General features: G+C 34.7%; 1 protein-coding gene across 3 annotated transcripts in view; it reads right to left on the bottom strand.

Annotated features, from left to right (window-relative positions):
• Positions 1 to 23,325, bottom strand: part of TTBK2 (tau tubulin kinase 2) — a 76,683-nt gene that overhangs the window by 39,124 nt on the left and 14,234 nt on the right. For all 3 annotated transcript variants that reach the window (XM_054275254.1, XM_054275252.1, XM_054275253.1), the window contains exons 2-6: positions 15,187 to 15,346; positions 11,257 to 11,404; positions 5,650 to 5,723; positions 4,497 to 4,637; positions 2,604 to 2,708 (exon numbers count right to left, since the gene is read on the bottom strand). In XM_054275254.1, coding sequence (XP_054131229.1) covers positions 2,604 to 2,708; positions 4,497 to 4,637; positions 5,650 to 5,723; positions 11,257 to 11,404; positions 15,187 to 15,255 — 537 coding nt within the window. In that variant the 5' untranslated portion in view covers positions 15,256 to 15,346. The remainder of the gene's footprint in view (positions 1 to 2,603; positions 2,709 to 4,496; positions 4,638 to 5,649; positions 5,724 to 11,256; positions 11,405 to 15,186; positions 15,347 to 23,325) is intronic.

Raw genomic sequence — 23,325 nt, forward strand, 5'->3', positions numbered from 1 at the left:
TAGCTCTCCCCTTGACCTAAAAAGTCTTATTTGTCAAAAATACAACAACTTCACAAAAAAACTATTCTCCTCTGATTACATTTCAACCCACTAGTCACGATAGTCTCAATAAAGGAATCCCACATTCCAAACTAAATACCAAATTGGGCAAAAGTGAAATTTCTCCTTCAAATCTCTTTTTGAGATGAGTCCAAATCATCAGATTCAGGGGATTGGCTGTTAATCTGAACAATTCTTTAGGCTGCCAGTCAGTAAGACCTGTGTACCGAGTAGAAAACCACCGGTATTTTAGATGAAAAGGTTTCATCAAAATGCCACCTTCTTATGGATAGGGTTTTAATGCTGTTACTCCCTAGCTTTTTCACCTCAGCTTGCATATATATGTTACACCATCTTCTTTGTAAAAAAAATGAAATTCACCTATTTATAATTTGCAATCTACATAAATAAAAGACCACAAATCTCAGGAGTATGATAATATATGATGGCTGAAATTATGGACTTTTAAAGAACTATGACCTAAAATTCTTTTTTAAAGGTTAATCTTTTTAACAGCAAAGACTAATGGCTTATTCTTATATTTTATTTTGCTTTCTTTGTATTAAATTGAGTAGTACCTCAGAAAACAGTTGTGGTTAAGGTTCCCTTTAAAACAGGAGTGATGACAACTGCCTAAGAGCTGGCTGCAGTACTGATCATGTTAAGAATGCAAATGTCCTTCGCATTTTGTCCCTCAAGGTTTTCTATTTCTGTGCTACAGCTGACACCCTCACTTTCCATTTTCAGCATGTAAACAGAGACATGGAAATTGATGGCTGTATGAAGTTAGGTTTACATGCAAAAAGAATCATTTATTCTTTGCCTCCATTAAAAAAACAAAAATATGCTAGTATTTACTTCAGCTATCTCTAAGACAATAGCAAACAATAACAAAAATGTTAGGTACTACACCCTCAAAAAGCAATAAACAGTAGACTATGAATCTCATAAATATACTAAATTTGCATCCTGCTAAATGTATTTGCTTGATGATTAGAGTATCCCTACAATTAAATTCTAATTACCCTGCTTTGCAGTAATCAATTCTTATCTACATCATTAATTCATTTATTGGCTTCCTCTCTCCAACAATTTATTTGCTTGCCTGTGCTTCATCCTTCCTTCTTCTAACAGCCTACATCATCCCCAGCAGTTTTTGTTCCTCCCACACTCAGTCTTCTCTCTTCTGATCCTTTCCGTTCCCAGAGAAGGTTCCTCCCACCAATTAGTAGTTCCTTATCAAACTCCATTTTATCATTTAATTCTACATGTACCCCAAATACCTGCATCCTAGTATTGTCCCCACCATATAGAATTTAGTATCAGAAGCTGTTACCTTTCATTCATCTTTCACAAACATACAAAATGCAATAAATGTTTGCTTCTGATTTTTAAGTTTTATCCAGGTAATAGCATCAGATCATACTACTTAATAAACTGCAACTCTTCACTACTCTCTTCAACATGTTTATTCACTTTATAAATATCTTATTACTGAATACAACAGACATATCCCTGTCTCCTTGAAGTCAGCTCCTCACAAGCATAGTCATTCAGACAGCTGGAAGACAGGGCAGCTTTGGTAAAATGAATCTGTCAAAATTAGCAGTTAAAAATGTTTTATTTTACAATAGTAATTCTGAGAGAGAACTATCTGTAGCATGAAAAAGTGTGCAAAGTCTTGTTTTTGTTTTATGCTTTACGTTTTTCTTTCAGTTTTGAAGATTCACATAGACCACTATAGTAAAATGATACTACAAGAAGAAAACTGCAACTATGACAAATTAATTTTAAGGCTAATATCTGGAACAAGTGGGAAGCTGTCTCTGCTAACTGAATAACCCAAGATAATGTAAAATCCCTGGATCCTTCAGATGAGCAATAAAGGCATTTGTTTTTGACAGTATGCTCAGACACTGGGGCAGACTAATAAAGCTTGAACACATTTTCATTATGTAAAATTGTCCCTCAAAATACTCCTTCCTGTAATTTCCTGAAATGACCTTTTACCTCTCTTTATTAAGAGGGACAATATTTTCCTGTAAGGAAAAAGTTAAATTTGAAATTACAGTCCCAATAATGATGTGTCCTATCACTGTTTTAGTTATTCAGACTTTCTCTTTCAGATTATATGTATTCAGTTTAGTGTCTGATTTTACATTTTCTCCTAAGGTTTTTTTGTTGTTGGGTTTTGGGGTTTTTTTAAAAATATAAATATAATTATATGCAGTATAAAACAGCAAGTGAAATTCAGCTCTGGTATATTTTTCTGCTATTTAATGAAAACCTATTTATCATTTGATTTTCCAAACCAAATGACAGATTATCCCAAAGTATCTTAGATGTACACCTCTGTCTCAAGCCAAAAACCAGAAACCCAACTCATTCCCTACTGCCAATCTTTAAACATAATTAATAAATCATATGGCATTTCTGATTGGGGATGGTGTTTGTCAAGCTTACAACAGTTACCAGTTCGATGCAACTCCAACACTTCTCCAGAAGAAAAGACAGCATACTACCACACTCAAGAATTTGGGTTTCAACTGTGAAAAAAATCTTACTGGTCTGACATCCCCACATGAGTTGGTAAATTGCCTTGCTAAGCCGAAATCCAGCATAAAACACTTCCTACAGGTGCTTGGAAAACGTCCCATTGCGAAGTTTGACTAGGAAGAAAAAGAAATACAGACAGATAATAGATGAATACACACAGGTTTCAATATGTTCACATATTAATGCAATAACACAACCAGAAAATTAATATTCTATTTCTCTATCCTTCCATGTTTTAGCTTCTACTGAACTCCCAATAAATTTGAAGAAAATGCTGTTAAGAGAAACAGGCATCCAACTTAGCATATCTGAACAGCGGCCTAAATTGTCCAAAGAGCTTGTCATCTTACTTTATCATGTCAAATATATTAATTTTTAGCAAGAATTTTCCAATCATGTCACCTACTCACAGAATTTCAGTGTTGCCTAATTGGTCTCAAGGAAAACAAACCATCAAGGATTTCAAGATCGGAGTTCACCACAAAGCAGAGTTAGCTCCAGCTAATTTTTTCTCACCAATTTCACTTGACATTCACTGCCTCTATGCTCTTTTCCTATTAAATGAAGGCTTAAATGGGGATGGGTCAGGGGGAATACAAGTTTTATAAAAAGTTGCCAGGAAGAAGTGATGGAAATTAAATTTTCCTAATTTTCCTAATGTACAGAAACTTGTTGGAAGTTTTATGTAAGCATTATTCAGCTGACAGGAAAGTTAGCAATATATGTCAGATATAACAAACTGTCACTGTCATATTTTCTGGAAAAATCTCTTTGCCCGGGATTTTGTTCCTGGGAAGCTGAGAAGCCTCAGAGAAAAACGAAAACAATAATTATTTGATTTGCTTCTCCTGAGTTTTGCTGCTTTGGAATGCGTTTGGACATTGTTTACCAACAGGCAATTGTTCCATTGGTTTCATGTGAATTGTTTTGACTTAATAGCCAATCACAGCCAAGCTGTGTCGGGGCTCTGGAAGGAGTAATGAGTTTTCATTATTATTTTGTTAGCCTTCTGTAAGTATCCTATCCTTTAGTATAGTTTAGTTTAGTATTCTTTAATATAATATAGTATCTTAAAATAATAAATTAGCCTTCTAAGAACATGGAGTCAGATTCATCATTCCTTCCTCCCTTTGTCTGGGAACCCCTCAAATACAATAACAAACTATATTTGCATCTATTGAAAACACAAAAATTTGCTTATTTTTCCTCATTTACAAATTCTGGCACTTCAGAGTTCTAATTATTTGATTATTAATTAGTTCTAATTATTAATTATTCTAATTTGTCATACAGAGCAATATCAAAAATAGGTGACTGAATTTCAGGAATAAATTCAAAGAAAAATAGAAAATAGTAAGAACCAAAGCATGATACTACCAGGAAGGCAGTCTCTTCTATTAACAATAGATCTAATAAGAATTTCACAATAAAAAATAGTTTCCTCATACAGTCTGTCTTTCATGTTCTTGTTTGTTGAAAATATGTTAAATACATAAAAACTGCTATTGAAGGACTTATAAATACACTCTACAGTTAGTATCTATTCTTTTAGATTTATTATATGACAATATTAGTTGCCATTAGTCAAGCACATTATGTTATATCTCATGGCAAATACTCTTGGTTACATAATGCTAAAGATAAGGGTTGGAAGTTTTAACTACAGCAAATTGCAAGGAGGCCTAAACTGGAGACAAAGACTGAAAAATACCAAAGTTACTCTTGTTGCAATCCAACATTAATTAATAGCAAAAATCTGCCCTATCTGATGATTAAACATTCAATTTTCCATCCTTTTTCATTTTTGCATTTTAGCAGCTAGTATAGAACCTATTCTTACTTATGCAGCCATCTAATGACCACATCTTACTTTCCTGTTTTGATTTAATGGGCAGACTTACTGGTTTTATGTCCCTGTGCAGGAATCCCACAGAATGAATACTTTCAATAGATTCCAAAATCTGCTTCCCAAGCCGCAGAGTGGTACTAATGGTGAACGTCCCTCGAGACTGGCTACGACGCAGGTCTGCCAAGTTCCGACCCTGATAAAATTAAAAGGACATTTTCATAAAAAAATACTAATACCAAGATTCACAGATGCTGTACAGTCTTCCTACTTCTTCTTTAGTGGTTCATGATTAACCATGAAATACTAATACCTATTTTCACACTCACAGGTAACACATCACACCTAAATGTAATGACTGTATATCCGCAAGTATCTCCAACACTGAGTTTAGAATTTGCTTTTGAAAAAGCAAACTTAGTACCTGTCTATTCCTAAAAACATGGAACAAACTAATCTCTATTAGAACCAGCACAAACACAATTACTTAAAGTTGTATTTTTGTCACACCCAAAAAAGGCCCCTGAGAAAATGCTCATGAAGACTTCCTCACACTCACTTTTTTAAGGAAAAGTACATAATTTAATTGCACATTTTATCAAACAGATGAAAAAAAAATCATGTAGGAAATGCAACCCCATGACATCATAGAACTGTTCTTCTACAATAACAGATGAACAACAGTAGGCACTAGAACACACTTTGTTCACTATTAATATTCACCAGGATGACAAAGGACATTAACCCCATAACTCTAAGTACTAAGCACCTATTTTATACCTTTTTAATGAACAAGTCTTTTAGTAAAATGAAGTGTTTTCTTTTACTTGCATAGGATAATTTTTCATTTTTACAAAAAAGCTAACAAAATACAGAGACTCATATAATACATTTTAGACTATCTTCAAGTGAAGACTAAAAAGGAAGGTAAAATATCTCAGAAGACACCACAGTTCACTCTTCCAACAGTCTGGTCTTTCTCAGGATGCAAGCTTTCTCCCTTTTGAGAAACTTATGGAAAGGATATAAAAGGAAAAAGATACAAGGATATGCTCAATTTACATTCACTTACTACAATGCATTTGTGATCTTTGGGTTTCTTTTTTTTGCTTGTTTAGTATCCTCTAAAATTTCACTTCTATATTCATATACACTTGGCTAATAAACCTAAAGACACAAGCAAACATTGAACACTTTGATACACTAACCTGCAACTGCATGACCACATAGTTAAATCTGTCATTCCGTCCACATCCTATGAATCTACAGACATGATCTTTTCCTAAGAGAAAAAAAGGCAAATTAGCCAACAATAATGAAATTTTGTGGTTTATTCCTGTAAATAGCTAACAAATTACTGGAAAGTATGTAAAATAATAAATTAAGCCCCACACAGTTCAACAGCAATAAAACAAAGTTAGTTCTACCTGCAATTAAAGAGAAGCTTTCTCCCACAGCTCTCACTCTTCCATAAGAAAAAATGCATAACATCATGCCTAAATGTCCACAAATTGGAGACATTTCGGACTGGAAAAGGTTATTTTCTTACAAATCTAATGGTTTGTAATAGACAATATTCCTAGCCAATATTCCTCTTTTCTGTAAGCTACAGATGCCATGATGAAAGAAAACAGTAGTACTACCTGTGAGCTATGTTTTGTATTAAAAAATTGTTGAAAATGTAATTCAACTAATCTAACTTATTAATATCTTTCTCTAGAACACAATCATTGTTGTTTAGCTACAAAAGATAAATTCAACTCAGGGATACTGAAAAAGGGGGGGGAAAAAAAAATCAGAGTTTTGTTTAAGCTGATTTTCTTTAAAGCCTCCTCCTGTCCTCAGAGCAAACTGCAGAGAAGACAGGTCAAAAATAATCTCCTTGCTATCCTGCAGTTGTAAATCAAAGCAGAAGATTCCCCAGGTAAATACAGAGAAAAAGGCAAGCCAAAGGCTGCAGCTGGAAACAGAATGGGAATGCAAACCTCTTGTCATTTTGGTACCAGTGTTTATTGACTTGGAGAAAAGCTGTGACCCCTTATGATCCCAATCTGCCCCATCCTTTGACAGAACAGGGAACTGTAGGATTAAAGTTCCTCAGGCCATTTACCTTCCTTTCTCACACCAATGGAAGCTACAGCCAACAGAAAGCTGATGATCTCAAGTGGTTGCTAAAGATGTGTAAAATTTGTCATCTATTATTTCTATCATTAATATCTTTACGCTTAGGATTACCAGAATGCCATAACCAGGGAATCCCCATCCCACTCATTACTGTTTTCAAAACATCCTAATGTCTAGCTACAGATCTGAGGGCACTTTTTGCTACTGCTGCACTGTAGCTCCATCAAAACCCTAAAACTTGACCCTACAGCTTCTAAATGGTTTCAATTCAATTTCAAACTTGACAGAAAAGTGGTCGCCTTTCTTGCTTCCTCAGGAAGCTGCCTGCCACATCCAATTAAAACAGGTTGGTAGGCTCTCTTAAACAATGAAAATCTGACAAGATCCATCAAAATAATTTATTTTAAAAGATATGTCTACATTTCTGAAAATATGTAAGTGCTAAACTTTAAGCATCACTGTTTTTTCTCCACTTTTTCCTTCCACCCATTTGTTCAAGACAGGCAATATTACAGACAGTATAATTTTATGAAGAAAAAGGATTAGTAGCAAATTTATCAAGATGAAATTTTGTATATTCATTCCTGTAGTTTCCATTAATGAAGTCTCATCTTAAATAGTTATGATTAATTTTACAGCCACTTGTGGGTATTGTGAAGGAACATCTTCAGAGAAAGGTATATTAGTCAGATTTTATCTGACTAATTCAGTAAATGTCTAAAACTCAGTTTAGTCAGAGAAATCCCACTTTGACAGGAGCACCAACTCAGTTTGTGTGGTAAATTTCCTAGAAATTTTTACATAAAATTGAGGAAAGAGGAAGGACAGAAGTAGAACATAAATATCTTATTCAAATAGAATGATCCTCCACCACTCCAGTGGGGCTATGCACACCTTCTACAGCCTTTTCCTCAACAGGAAAACAGTATTTTCTTACACCTGTGACCTACACTGCTGAGCTGCAGAGTGAGAAGATGATGTTAATAGGCTGCAGGGAACAACTCTGCCCTTGAAAAATCTCCTAGGGAGGGTGCTAAGCCTGTGTGCCATTCCTCAGGCTGCTGCAGTGTAGCACTACAGCAGCTTTACAGCCTACACCAGACACAGCCCATAACTAAATTACACTCCAGAGCTGTAAATGAGTGAGGGAGAAGTCTGTAAGGTTGTGTGAGACAGAAACCAACTGAGTGAGTCTCACTCTCACTGAGTGAGATGTGATAAATCTGTCTTCTCCCATCTGACTGTGGGAACAGATGGCCTAAAAACATGGTTAAACAAAACAACCATCTGTTGCAGCAGATTTCTTTTTTTAAGAAAAAAAAGGCAAAAATAAGAAACTTAGAGAGTTAAACAATATTCTGCAACAATAATTAGGAGACAGCAGGGAGAAGAAAAATTAAGATGCAATTGATGACTAAACTGTAATAAATGGCCGTATCAGTGAGCCTAGTCCTCCTTCACAATTAAGAGAGAAGTCATACAACTGCTCACATATTCCAGCAGGTTTTGGTAGCTCAGAGCCTTAAAAAGAACTTATTTGAAGTTTTTCCTTAGTCACTGTACCATATACAAAGATACTACTTTTATATACTTCATTATACCACATAGTTATTACTCATTTTACCCCTGCAATAATGACCGCACTGTTTTAATTTCAAAAGTTTCTGAAAATGAAGAATGATAAGAAATAGTGCATCCCTACTTCTGCAAACATCTACTCTTATATCAGCTTCACAGTTTCTGTGAAGTAAGATTCTAGTACAGATACATTCAAAAGCATGTTTATAACTATAGTAATCCTAGGGACATTTATAAAAATGTCCCTAGGACTACTATACACTAGAAGAACACACCTGTTGATTTATTCTCTTCTAAAAGCCTGTTTCTTTATAATATTCCACAAACTGTGCAACATTTTTTAAAACTCAGATCCACACATCAAGAAAATCTTCACCAACACTGCAAGCTCATTGTCTCTTATTACAGAGGAAATTTTCCAAAATCTGAAATAAAAAGGATTTTCATGACAATTCTATTCCTTCCTCTCTACGACCAATGTAACTAGAACACTTTGCAAGAAGAGAACCTAAACCCATAGAGAAGAGAAGAGTAATTATATATATACTGATACATACACACACCAAAAAGGGATAGAAGAACAAGATAAAAGTTGGTCTTAGAGGACGTATGATAAAATAAAGTTGTTACAAAAACATCCTAAAAGAACTGTTTACAATTTCACCTGGTCAGAATCTTCATGAAAAGAAAAAAAATGTCAAAAATAAGACTAATTTCTACATTATAAAAAAAGCATTTAGGAATAATAATAAAAAATCTTTAAGAAGTAATTATAAAGTTGTTTTCTATTCCCTATTCTCATCCACTTTTCTTCATTTTCCCTATGCTTCAAATTTTTAGCCCTTCCACAATGAAACTTGTGACGGTAAAGAAATTAATGCAAATGGCTCCTAGGAGAAAAAATTTCCTATAAAACATAAAATGGTCCCTACCATAACCTTATTTAATAAAAAACCTTCCAAGTATGGATAAAAAAAGCTGCATGTAAAACTAAAGTACTGTATCTATGCAAATTATAAATCACAATATATGCAAAAGGTTCATTGACCCATCTCTTCACCAAGTTTTCTTTACTGATCACTGACAATATTCCTTGTCTAAAACCAGAGCAGTAACAGCATTAGGTGTAAACTTCCCCAACAATGACTGGAGGTCACCTCTAGTGTTACTATCACCACCAACTTCTTTTTTTTTTTTTGTGGTGCAAGAGAGCAACAAGTTATAAAAGGTAAGGAATAATATATTTAGATTGTTTTCTCATAAGAAAGATTGTAAAAAGTGTTATTTTTAAAGATCTCATATAAAATCTGATTTTCAGTTATACAAAAGCTTCCATTTATTATTTGCTCAGAGAAATAATACTGAGAAAATAAATAACAAATATTTATTTGGATTACATATTTTGTGGATTATTTGTCTCAGTGGATCTGTTGGTCATGTGTTTCATTGTTCTGTTCTTTTTATCTAGATGTTTCCCATTATTGAATAGAACCAAAGACTCTTCTGTAGGAAGACTTGGACTGTTTGGAATTATAGTTTTCTAATTATTCCTCGGAGAGCATAACTTCTGTATGGCCCTATGGCAATTTTTCGCACATAAATATTTTATTATTTCATCAACTTTTTTCCGCATGTATTTCAAAAGATAAAAAAGTTTTGGCTAAGAAAAAAATCCGTGTTCTAATATCTTAACTGAAATTCCACCATACTGTAATTAACAGTGGAAAGTTAAAATGCACTCCAGTTACACAGTCCTATATAAGGTTATGATTTCATAAATCCATTGGCATTGTAGTGTTACCAAATTGCAGTGTTTTCTTTCAGCTCCACTAATTTCCTTATCATCTAGTTCTTTCATCTATTCCATTTTAAGGACTCTGGGTTTTGTAAAATAGAATCAAGTTCATGTGTACAGAAAAAGACCCACAAACTCTTGGAAAAAATAAATTCTGAGCATTTAAAAACCCCAGGAGTTACAGAGTATTTTGTTCTTCAAAACTCATTGTCTTCAGGATAATTTCTTTCAAGAATCCTGACAAATGTTTTCCAAACTTTCAAGTGGCAATATTGAAATTTCCTATTTATCTCTGGACTAGAAACTTTAAAATTCTAAGAAAATCTCCTTGCTCAGCTATATAATAGTAGATGTTTTAGTGAAATCCTTGAAACAGACAAAAGCATAGGAACAGTTTGTTACCATCATAACATGTGACATGCTTGCCCTCTTAAATCTATAGAGGTTGTCAATTCCTGCTGCAGTGTGACCTTTACAGCACATTAGGCAGCACCATATGTCATGCAGACTTTGTTTTATTCAAAGTAATACTTTGAAAAAATTGGGCTGTTGACAGGAATGCATGTATTATTCAAAACCTTCCACAATAAAAATAATAATTTTTAAAGAAAAAGTAATTGTTTAAACTATCTTTCTGTAATCTTGTGTTGCAAAAACCAATGAAGAGAAGTCACTGCATATTTCTCTGTATTGATGACTTCATTAAAGTATCTAAAGGTACAGAAAGTGTGACTATCCAAACTCTGGTTCAAGGAATTGAACCCTGGAAGCATTTCAGGATTTTATATGCCAGTAGTTTTCTCATACAAGTTACAGTATTTTAAAGCTGGAGCTTTTGCTCATGGGGATTTTTTAAGTATGTTTCCTATTTCAATATTAGAAATCTCAGCAATACCTGCAAAGCAAAGCAAACAAATATTCTTAACGCATATGCTATGTGAAGGACCCTCAAATATTCAATGCTACATAGTACAGAAAAAAAAATCTTAGAAGAAAAAATAAAAACAAGAATAACAAAGTCTAGAGCAAAAAACAAAGAGAAGATATGGATTCAGAATAAACTAAATCTGAACCAAGATTTTTGCAGCAATTGAATTATTGTTCGTTTTATTTTCATCTCATCCCATTTCAAACAAAAGCTTCACTGTAGCAAAACTTTCAGCATCTGAAAGAGTTTCTATTCCACTTTTAATAATCATTTACCAAGAACCTGCAGAATATAGGAAATATTTACTAAAAATATTATTATAATGACAATTATTTTTTAAAGAAGATACACTGACATTCTACTTCTCACATATCCAAGGTATAGCCCTACCTTGCAGCTTCTTCAACACAGCTACTTCCATTTTCAGCACTTGCTTTGGCTGCTGAGCTGATTCGACTTTCAGTGCAACATTTTCCCGAGTAAGCAAGTCCAGTGCATCGTAAATTTCTCCAAATCCTCCACCTCCTATTTTCCTCAACTATATTGGGGAAAAAGAAAGAACAAAAACATATTTTAAAGAGGGGAGAGGAAAGAAAATAAACCAGCAATTTGTTCTGCCTGTCATACTGCAAACGCTGTTTTATTACAAATAGATTTAAAAATAATAATTATATCCTTCAGTACATAAAAGAGCTACTGAATAATTGACCAAGGTATGGCTAACCACAGTTTGGAAGAGAACACACCTGATCCCCATCTGCACTATTGTATATAGCATAATAGAAGACTGCAGTAGTATTCCCAGCATGAATCTGGGCAAAGCCAGCATGCTGAATAAAGTCGTTCCTCAAATAGTCACACACAGCCCAGAGATCTTTAAATACAAATGCACATTGTATTTAAAATAATACATCTTTTTGTCCTTTCAGAAATAAGCACACTGAATAATAACGGTATAAAGTCATACCAGTTTTTGGACTTCCTGAAAAGAGGCAGTGTTATCTGTTATGTGGAAAGACTTTCATACAGCGGCTAAATCATAAATTATGAGAAATTACTAATATTATCTTTGAATATACATCTCAAATGTTACTCACATTCACTTAAAATTCACCAATATCATTCTTATTAACAGACAGACTCAAGAAACTTGCAGCACTGAAAGTTTCATCTGTGCAAGAAAGAGGTAAAAAGAATGCTTATAGCATACTAATTAGTTTGCACTACCTTCAGAGCAAATATTAAAAGGTGTTTCTTTCACTCTGCTTTAAGTGGTCACGGGGAACAGGCACCTCTTTGGTTTTCAATATCAAAAAATGTCAATGCTGTTTCACAAAATGCCTCCCCTGGCTAACATTCTAAAGCTGATAAAAGAGAAAAGGAGACAAAAAAGAACTTACCCTAAGACTAATATGGTTTTCTAAATGTCATCTGAAAGCATACCGTTTCTAACATTATACGACTACACTGTATAAAATGTCATCTAAACTGTCCAGGGTTCTAGAGAGCAGCAATATGCTGACCTATCTTCAGATTCTGAAAAGTAATCTAATGTCTCCTAATTAACACCATCAGACATTTGACTGAGCAGGAAAAACATTTTTTAAAACAGCCTAGGCTTTATGAATAAAGAAGGTAACAGATAACACATGAATTTTCAGCATAGTACAAGCACACCAGTGAGAATACATGGTGAAAAAGGTGAGAGGAAAAGGAAAGAGGTGACACAGCCATCCTCACCCCCTTACAAATGTAGACATTTATCATCTAACTTCATTTGCCAGCTTTGAGAAATGGCCAGACCACGAAAAACTGCCGCTGAAAGCATTGTTTCTCAACATATGTGCTTAAAATAAATTTAAAACAAACAAAACCATCACTACAGTAACAAAATAAACAGATCAATTTATATCTTCAGCTAAAGTACACAAGAATCATTAACATACACCCAATAATTACACCACTCAGTAATTCCAGGCACAAATTAACCTCTCTTTGATTACAGAAAAAAATACTTTCCATGTCCTTTGTCACCGAGTCACACACATTCAACAATAAGTCCATGTTTTCTTTGGGTTTTTTTTTTGCTGCCAGCATCCCTATAGAAGCTTTTTTTGTTGCTTTTCACATCCTTCACCAGTCACAACTGTCAGCTGAGCTCTGGCTTTCCCATATATTCATCACACTGAGGCAACATTTCCAGCATAATCTTGGGCAGCCCATCCCTGCTCCCACCTTCTGTTAATTTGCATTTTGCTCTCCAGTTCACACAGGTGGTGACCACTCAACCATACTGGTCTCCTGCCACACCTGCTCAACATCTTTTACCTTGATGAAGACCACATTGTCCTTGTTTACACCTGCATTACAATTTCCCACTTTGCTCTTTAGTTTCAGCCTTCTCTTTTTGCATTTAGCATCTCACACCCCAAACTCTTTCTCTCCATTCTCTCTTTGACTTCTGTGCCTTTATATGCTTCCAGGCTAAAGCATACAATTTCGAACAAGTTTTATCTTTTTGCTTACACTACATATTGAATGGCATTCTTAAATATATCTAAAATCAATTATCATTACAAGCAAGTCTCTCCAAGCAGGGATTGTAATGTTTCAAAGGCAAAAAAGAGGCACAAGGAAAGGCATCAACAAAGAATAAAAGCAAAAGCTAACAGACAACACTAGAGAAGGGGGTTGTCGCTGGGGAAAAAATATTTTATAACTTTTTTATGCTTACTTTTCAAAATAGAATCACTCTAATTAATGTCTAGGTTAAAATTAAACTAAATTGAACATGGTTTTTTAAAACATTCATGTCCAAAAATTTTAGATTTGGTTTTCACAACTGCAATGAACAAGGTCCTCAACAATAAAAAAATCCAAAAACCACACTTCAGTTTCTTCTGCTGGGACCCACTCCTACGAAATCCTGAATTCAGGAAGTCTATTGCGTTAGATGCCATCAAAAAATCCTTAATGTTTGCTACAGAAGATAAGAAATTGAAGAGCTACCCACAGGAAATACTTTGCACTCATCTACCTGTAATACTGTATCTGGAAAACATAAAAGTGAAAATGTGTAATTACATGAAATGAACTTCAGCATACTTGCAAAATTTTCCAGAAGACACTTATGTCATCAGCAGTCTTCATTACATAGGAAAGAAAATAAACCTGAAGAAAACACAGCCGCTGTTGCATAGATCAGACAACTAAGTGGTTTTGTGGCTAGAGATATGCATGTTATTATCTATTATATTTTGTATATTATTGTATTTTAAATGGTATTTTATACTATTTCCTCTGATTCAAGACTATGCTTTCCGTTTTTACTTCACTGCTGTATTGAGATTAAATATAAGCAGGTATTTTACAAATACTTATACTCCAGAGATAGCATATAAAGATTTCCCACACAACATTACTATCAGCTTCCTGCATATTTAAATGAAAGATAGGGTACAAGACAGTTGAAATCATTCTCTCATATGAATTTAAAATTAATGATGAATTTGTATCTTCTATGTTCAGTCTTACAGTTCTAAAAAACTTGAAATAGGAGAGTAATATAAAGTGAGCAATTCAAAATCCATTCATAGCCCACTACACACACACACAGATACTCTAAATGTTCTATTGTGAACTGGTCTTTTTTTTTCCCTTTTTTAAAATTCTAAGTTAAAAAAACAAAAGTGATCAAGAGGAATGGAGAAGGAGCTACAAGAACTCAGCCTGTTTCTCCCAGCAAAAATAGCTTCAACTGGACACTATTTCCCTCAAGATGCAAATGAAGGATATGAACAGCAAAAGGGAACAGAGCTATTTATGGCAAAGCCAATGCTGGCACACAATCAAATGAATACAAATCAGCTGAGAATAAATCTATGCCATAAAATCCAACAAACAAAAGGAAGACCAGCAAGGCCCTGAAAAATCTTCCTACAAGGAGTAACATATCTCACAAACCTACTGGTTTCAGGGGAGGGCATCTGACTCATCTCCAAAATGGACTGATATAATCACTGGCTCATTGGGTTCAATATACTAACAGTGCTCTTCCAATTGTGCTTGGATCAGGCACTACATTGGGATTTAAGAGCTCTCCTAGGTCCTTATCAGGAAAAAAAAAATTACCCGCTCTAAATCTTCATCACTTTTCTTTAAAGTAGGGTAAGAGAAACAAGTAGTTTTAAAGCTCATTCACAATTAATTTAATTACTAAGCAAAATATATCTCATAAGAATTTTCAAATTAATTTTAAAGCACAAACCACTTCTTTCTAAAAAGAAAAGAAGACACAGAATTGCAGGAAGGCATACTCACCACCTTCCATCTTTCTTTGACCAATATTCCCACACTGAGGATGTCAGGCTGATCCCCTCCTCCACTCATTGCAACCTCCTGAGGTGATGGAGCTGCTATGCAAAGTCTGTGTCAGTAGAAACCATCCAGATCCCAGGAATGGCTTCCATTTAACCAGTCACTGCAGAAACAGAGCAGAACTCAGTGATTAACAGAATAACAAGAAATAGAGCAGAAGTTTTGTTTCTCATCCAGCACCTTAACTAGTTTCTGTATCCCACAGTGGCTAACATTGAAATTTTAGTCAAATGGTTTCCAGTACAGAAAAAAATTCAAGGATAGCCTTCCTTAATTTTCCAACTTGCTCTCTCCCAAATCTCCAATACCAATCTCAATATAGAACTAATAAACTTAAACATTTTCAGAGGTATATTCCACAAGCAGTTTCAAATTGCTGCAAGGCATAATTACATTTAAACCTAATTTTAATAATCCCTTTTAAAATTAGTAGCTAATTAAATAATCTAATTAATAACTTATTCAATAATTGTTTAATTAATTTATAGTAATATATAACAACATTAAAATAATATTAAGCAAAAAATTACTATGTTAGAAATAGATACTTAAGTTTCAGTTGCACTGCATACAGACTACTTCACATTTTACAATGTGTTTCACATAGCTAGGATTATTTCTGATTAAATACATCTTAAGTACATTTATCTCAGGCTATAAACAACTGGTTTTGGTAAGGGAAAAAACCCTGTCTTTGGTAATTTTGACAGTTCATTTTTTATTTTATTTTCTGGTTTTAGCAATCATTGCTGAATTGGTTTAGAGATAGTATTATAAAAAATTGTACTTTGGAGATTAACATATCCATAATGGCTCCCATCAGCAACTACTACAACCAATTAAAAGCTTATTTCAATTCTTTGAGCTTTTCTAGAACTGGGCTTATTGTTACACTGGTGTAATTATACAAATGTAACTGTTTGTATACGCCCTCTTATCCAAAGACAACACTCTTTGAAAAGTATGTTTGCTTTAGGTATTTCCATGGCTTTCAAAATAGCATAACTGCAAGTGAACAATGCTTCTCTCCCTGAATCAACACACAAATGATATGCAAAATTGGTAAAATCATTCTGATTTAAATCAGCAGTATGGCCTTCCATGTGGCTAACTGCCAATCTTACTACTGGGACTAAAAGATGCTTTTTTAGTAAACACTCCACTGCTTGAACAACCTGGCTTTTTAAAACAAACATTTGTTTGACACAACAGAAACTGTGGTTGTTTTCCATGTTTTTTTGATATTTCTTTTTCATGTTGTATTTATGCCTTTTTGCTTAAATTGGACATGATGACAGTTGAACCAACTCCAGATAAAAGAAACCCCTCTGGAGAAACATTAATCTGGATTGGCTGAGGATCTAAATTTACACCCAATGAGAGTGCATTATGTGCCTGTAAAGGAGTGTTCATTCAAAATACATAGCCTAAATTGATTCAATTCAAACACATGAAGGGAAAACAAATTAAGATTGTGTATTACAAGTAACAGCATCCATCCTGCAATTTAATCAGGTTCAACTAAACCAATTCAAATTCTACTGGTGATAGTAAATGCTCCCCTGCAGATAAGGTCAAAATTCTAAAAAGAACTAGAGTCATTTATGTGAACCCCTTAACATTACTAACCACAGACCACACTCACTATCTTTTCTAACAGAATTATCATAACACACTCAGGAACAAAGATGAAACAAAAACCCACTAATGAAGGGGAAAAGATCTATTTCCAAAATTACATACTTAAAGCACATACAGTGGCTTTTCCCCTTCTCCCCATTTTAACTCAAATGTTTGCTTTTCTTTCTACCACCTGTCAGTTACATCAAAGCATGGGTTGGTCTTGACAAATTGTTCACTTCTATACTGGAATTCCAAGAAGGTTTATTTTTTTCCTGATATTTGCTTAAAACAAGTAATGGTGAAACTATTCATCTCACCAGAGCAAAATCTAAAATTGCAAGTAAGATGTTTGCTGAAGCTTTCAAACATGAACAAAATTCATCACCTGTAGGAAAAGTGCTTTATTAAATCAAAGATATGACAGTTCAGAGTTTTTTGTTAATTCTGCTATCAGCCTTGATTCCTGATTTGATACTTAATTTTTTCTTTTTTTAATACATTTAACTTTACAATTTATAGTCACAACTCTGACAAGTATTTCTGGCAGCTGTGCATTTGTGAATTCTTGAGCAGACTAAGAGAGCATCAGCAACTGGCCCAGAATGCAAAGGTCCAACACATGCATTCAAAGAACCACCCTGTATTTTAAGAATTGTCATAGAAGTACTCTATTGCTGTATGTAACATCTGCATGGCCAGGGTAACAAAATCTTCATTTACAATTCCTCAATCCTATTCTAATACACTAATTCCTTGTTAAATCTCTTTCATCCTAGATCATTACAAAGCAACCATATCTATTCTATATCATCAAAACCAGGTATTCAAAGCCATAAAACACCAGGATCCATTGAACTGTCCTGCATGGGAGGCAAAAGTTCTCTCATGAGCCCCTGAAGAAAAGGTGCTAAGCTCCTCCTGAAGCTTAATAATCAACTGCAAGCATTACAAACATGTTGATGTCAAATTGAAGAATCCTATTTTTTCAAGACTTAAGTAAAGCAGAAGAAGGATTCAGTGACAAATTTCAAGGCCAGAAGGCTTGAAATTGGCCCAAACCTTTACCTTATCAGGCCGCTTCATAGCTTCAACCCGTTTCAGTGAACTAGCACACACTAATATGTAAGACTCCAAATGTTCTTCACTGCTAACACGTTCCATTATGTTTCTTTCCTCACAATAAACATAACTTGCTTTGTTTCAAGGTTTAATGCATTTAATTTTAACTTTTTACCACAGGTTACAGTTTTGGTAACCAAATTCCATTTCCAGTAATTTCACTTCATTTAAACACCTAAAAATACTTTTTTAACTTCCTGTAAATTAATACATTTAGTTTTAAGCCTTCCTTCACAGCCATGGGTCTTTTATATGGTCCTCCTTCAAAACACCCCTCTCCTTGCTCCACATTTTTCTTGTGATGTGGACAACAACATTGAGTTAGACATCCACACTGAATTGTACTCTATCATACCAATTCCTAATATGGAGAAAAGTTTTTCTTATTACTTCTTTGTGGTAGAAGTCTTATTTCCCTAATTTAAGTCTGAAAATGCTTCACACTTTTGCTAAACCACAACACTATCAGACACTTATATATTTATACAGTTATACCCTATAACACTTAAATACCTCCATCCTTACCCTCAGGCATATTCTTGCTACAAGAATGCAGTTTTTAAAGACCTTATTCACAATCTGACCTAGGCAGAGTTTCATTGCTCTGATGTGTTCTCTAATGGTCTTAAAACTGCATAATCGGCAAATCTGTTAATTATTGATGTGGATAAATATCTTTATATTCCTTACCTAAGAACAGATAACATGTATTCTAGTAGGTGCAATTTAGACTACAATCACCTTCCCCAAATTTATACAGAAGAAAAGGACATTACTAGAGATGACTACATCTAAAGGACTTTTGGACAGATATAAATATGCATTCTTTGGAGGTGGTTCTCAGGTCAAGACTGAAACTGAAATTTCTCTGAATTTGGAAGGATTTGAATTAAGACTGACTGGCCCATTCCAAATTTCACAGATGAATTAAAGACTCATATAAGTAAATACAGTTGCATCTGTATTACTGAGATACATTGTTTTTGGCACAGCTCTTTAACAGGCTATAATACTGTTAACAATTTAAGAAAGCTGCAGCATGTTCTGTATTCTACTGAAGCAGATGAATAATTAATGACACACAGTTAAGGTGCAAGCTTTCCCTTACTCATTCAGTAGATGAACCCTTTAGCAGTGCAGTTTTTTAGGTGGCAGTAAGGCTATTATCAGCAAAACAAACATTTCTTTACAATTCTCCTAAAAAAGTAACAGTCACTCTAATTGCAATATATATAATTAAATTCTGTATTCATGAACTCATCAGTTTGCCACTTCAGAGGCACTTTTCAAGATAACACAACTACAATGAAAGACAGTTAGCCCTCCGTCAAATTTATTTCCAGGTGAGAGGTCATGGAGTAACTAGGACAAGAGAATGAGGATAGACTGTTCCATAACATAAGCTTTGCTGGGAATTGATTACAGTATAAAACAAGAACAGGTAAAGGAGCATTAGAGCTAATATCCAGAATGCTGTACAGACATCCATTATTTAAAACCTTTCTATTCACTTTAACTGATTTTAACTACACATTAGCCTTGCAAATGATGAATTTACCCCATCCAAGTACACTAAGAGATTATATGGTATTTGAAAATAACAGCGCAAAAGTTCCAGTAAAAAGGGCAATCCTTGAAAGTAATTTGTGTCTATAATTCCCTTAGAGATAGCCTAAACTGAAGTCAACCTCTGCTTACCAGCCTTTATAGATGCTTAAATTCAGACCTAAGGTTGAAAAAGTAGCACAGACAATTTTGGCCTAATGTAGATACTGTAAGTTCCAGGACAAAGCAAGGGAGCACAGAAGATTACTTCTGTTCCATAGAAAAGAACATATGTCGTGTTGCCTCCACTATGGAATAGTATTGACCTTTTGCTATTAGGAACTCTCTGAGCATATTAGGAGCCTACCTGCCTGCCTTCAACTCATTCAAAAAATTAGTAAACCAACTGAAATCTGCCTAAGATGGTTTCCATTTCAGTATTTTCTATTTTTTAAGCAGAACTTAAAGAACAAAGAACATTTTAAAAGGCCAGCATAAAGGGAAAATCAGGGCAGGAAATGTTCAAAGGTCCTAATTTCACCACATTTACAGCAAAGCCCACTGTCTTAGAAAGGCTAAGAACATGTTCAAATTGTTAATTCCAGGGATAGAAATTATTTAAATGCATCTATTTGAACATCCAAACTAGAAAGCCATCCTACACTTAAACCTGAATGTTTTCTAAATACATCCATTAAAAGCTGGTGTTTTGAAAAATCATCATTTATCACATCCATGAGAAAACTGAATTTAAAATCTTGACTAAAATTTCCAACTGTACTGGTTGTGATGAAAATCTTTTTAAAAATTCAACAGAGAACCAATGTAATTTTAGGTTTTCCTTTCTCAAATGCTTGGGTGCCAAAAATGCTCATCACCATTTGCAGATTCCAGGTGTGAAAAGCTCCCAACTGCCTTGTGTGCTATTGCCAGAGAGTCTGTATTTCCTTCTGGCAACTTCTGCAGTTGTTATTACAAAGGTGGTGAAATTTTCTCAGTTGGAAAATGGAGTTAAAAATGTAACATTTAGTTTCCAGTTTTATTTTAAAAATATATATGTTTCAAGCTACCACGCTATTTTCAGTTTGCAAGAGAATTCAGTACCAAAATATTATGAAAACCCAAGTAAGGCAATGTTTATCAAAGGAGTGTATTATGTCTCACTAAACCAACTAATTCATGTAGCAAAACCATACAAGTTTTAGGCTCACAAAACCCTCTTCAAGTCCAAAATAGAATTTACAACTTGAAAATTAAATTGGACTTAGAAGCATTTGCATTGAAGTAAACTTTAGTGTTTCTTGATCAGACCAACTAAAATAAGGGTACTCTATATCTTGCCATAGAGAAAGGAAAGCCTCTGCATGCATATGACAGGAGGAGATTATATGGTTGTGACACCTATCAGAGAAGCAGAATGTAATTTATCACCTTTAGAAAAACAGAAAAATTCAGCCAGGGGAGAATTAGAATGAGTTATATATCAAAAACTCTATTTAATCCATGACATTTTTACCATGACATTTTTCAGATGCTTGAGTTAATTTCCTAATTTGATCTGTCCCACTAGAGCACAAAGGCTTATGTCAGAAAAAGAGAAAGAATAGAAGTTAGCTGTAGGGAACAGGGAAAGGCTGGACAACTGTGTTGCTTTCAACTGAAACCAGTTGTTGAACTTCAACCTCAAGCGCAAAGCCTTTAGTACTATTGTGGGAACCTAACCCTTGGGAAAGTGAAATTCACTCTCAATTTTTTCCCACAACTCCGAGTGAGTTCCAAATCAAAAAGCAGATTGTGAAACCTCATTAATTACTCAAAAATTAATTTTAAAACCCTAAAAGTGTCACTTGTTAAAAAAAAAAAAACACCTGTATTTCTCCATCTTAGATTCACCAAGACTGTTGTGGTATTGACAACAAACCTAAATAGAACTAGAACCATGGACTTTTGCAATAAAAATTTGTTTTACTTGTCAAGCCTTCTTCAAAGAAACTTGAAAATTCTGTTCTGCAATTACCTTAATTATACAAGGTTTTACAATAATAATTTTTTAAGATCCTAAGAAAATTTTCATTGTAGGAAAGTGGTAGTGAAGTGTGGTTTTGAACAAAGACAGCTTGAAGTCAAACCATTAAGATATTTTAAACAGTGGCACAGTGTTGTAATAACAAACTAATTATAGTCTGGATTTACCAGCAAAATTAAAATCTTTGCTTCCAGTTTTTTGAAATGTCAGAATACTAAGTCATCCTTCTAGGATAAACTCAGAATATTAATAGTTCACCATTTATATTCCAAGGAATAACAGAAATTGATCTTTTAAGATGCTCCAAACTATTGACCTTTTGACTAGTACTATGTATGATTTCATAAATCCATTTTCTGAGAAAAGAAAAATATAAATGCCCAGCACGTGCATACAACACACAACTAGAGGAGAAAAGAAAACAAGCAATACACTGCTCTGAAGAACTTCTGCCAAAGCCTATGAAACTCTTCAGAGTAGATACACAGCAATTTACAGAGAAGAGTTGCTGCTAAGGACTGTGTGAGAATGATGCAAGGGAATATATACAGCTAAATGCTTAATCCAAACAACTAAAGTTCAGGGCAAACTCTAATTATAAATGGAAATAACACAACTTTTTGGAAAATACAAGAAAATTGGCAGAGAAACTTTGATGAGACATTCAGATAGACAGCATGTGAATAGCAAAATGTTGTCTGCACTGACACATTCAAGTGATCAAGAGGGCTGCCAGTGGCACAGAAGCAGCGCAGCTGGCAGCCACATGACTGCTCTCACAGCATTGTGCTCAGCCTGCAGCACCAGCCATGAAGTGACCTGGACTCATGAACAAAACCTGAGCATTCTCTTGATATATCAGTGTATAAAGCACATCACAAAGACATGGTGAGTGAAGCCTGACAGCTTGCTAAGAAGAACAGGAAAAAGAACAGAGGAAAAGATCTTTTTTCAGTCTGTAATGTCTGATCTCTTAGCATCCTTAACTTTAGGGCACATAACTAAATCTGCTGCAGTATTGTGATAAAGAGAGGACACAGGCTGTGAGTAGATAGGTGTGCCATCTCCTTAAATACAGCTCTTAAATAAAGCTCTGCTTTTTGCTAATGTGTGAAATGAGGACAGCAACTACTACACCAAGCAGGATGACTCCAAAAGAGCCTAGCTGACAGGATGAACATGAGGGAGTCCACACAGTGCAGGATATCTACCAAACTCTGACAGGACTCCTCAGTGAGGGGAACACACACCCATTCTGCCACGCAACACAGCAATCCCTGACAGAGTTAAGGAGGGAAGACACAGCATCACGTTACAGTTTATGCAGTAACACCTCAGTTGTTCAAGGAGCATTGTACTTTTCAGCAGCAGATCAAGAGCACTAAAAAAGTCAGGCACAAAGATGAAAAACCACAGTGACACTCTTGCCAAGACCAATTCAACACTGCTGTCAACACCCCTAGCACCAGAGAGTAAGACACAGCCACATAAGTGGGTCCTTATGCACTGCCAAATGACAGGAGAGGTGGGAAATAGCTTGGTGTCTGGCTCTGGTGAAGGAAGGAGACACTAAGGCAGGTGAATAAACATATGATATACTGCCAGCAGAGCATCACAAGTTACTACTTTATCTTCAGTTTGGCATGGCTGTAGAGAGAGGTTCTGTACAGCACCAGGAAGCCTCTCTTGTTCACAGAATATTCCACAATCATCACATGGGCTCAGGCAACATCAAATCTACAAGTACAATACACAGCAACAAAGGAGAT

Source organism: Melozone crissalis, unplaced genomic scaffold, assembly GCF_028551555.1.
Source record: "Melozone crissalis strain CALT ecotype California unplaced genomic scaffold, PUWL_Pcris_2 ptg000018l_1, whole genome shotgun sequence".
In the NCBI taxonomy this organism is placed as follows: Eukaryota; Metazoa; Chordata; class Aves; order Passeriformes; family Passerellidae; genus Melozone; species Melozone crissalis.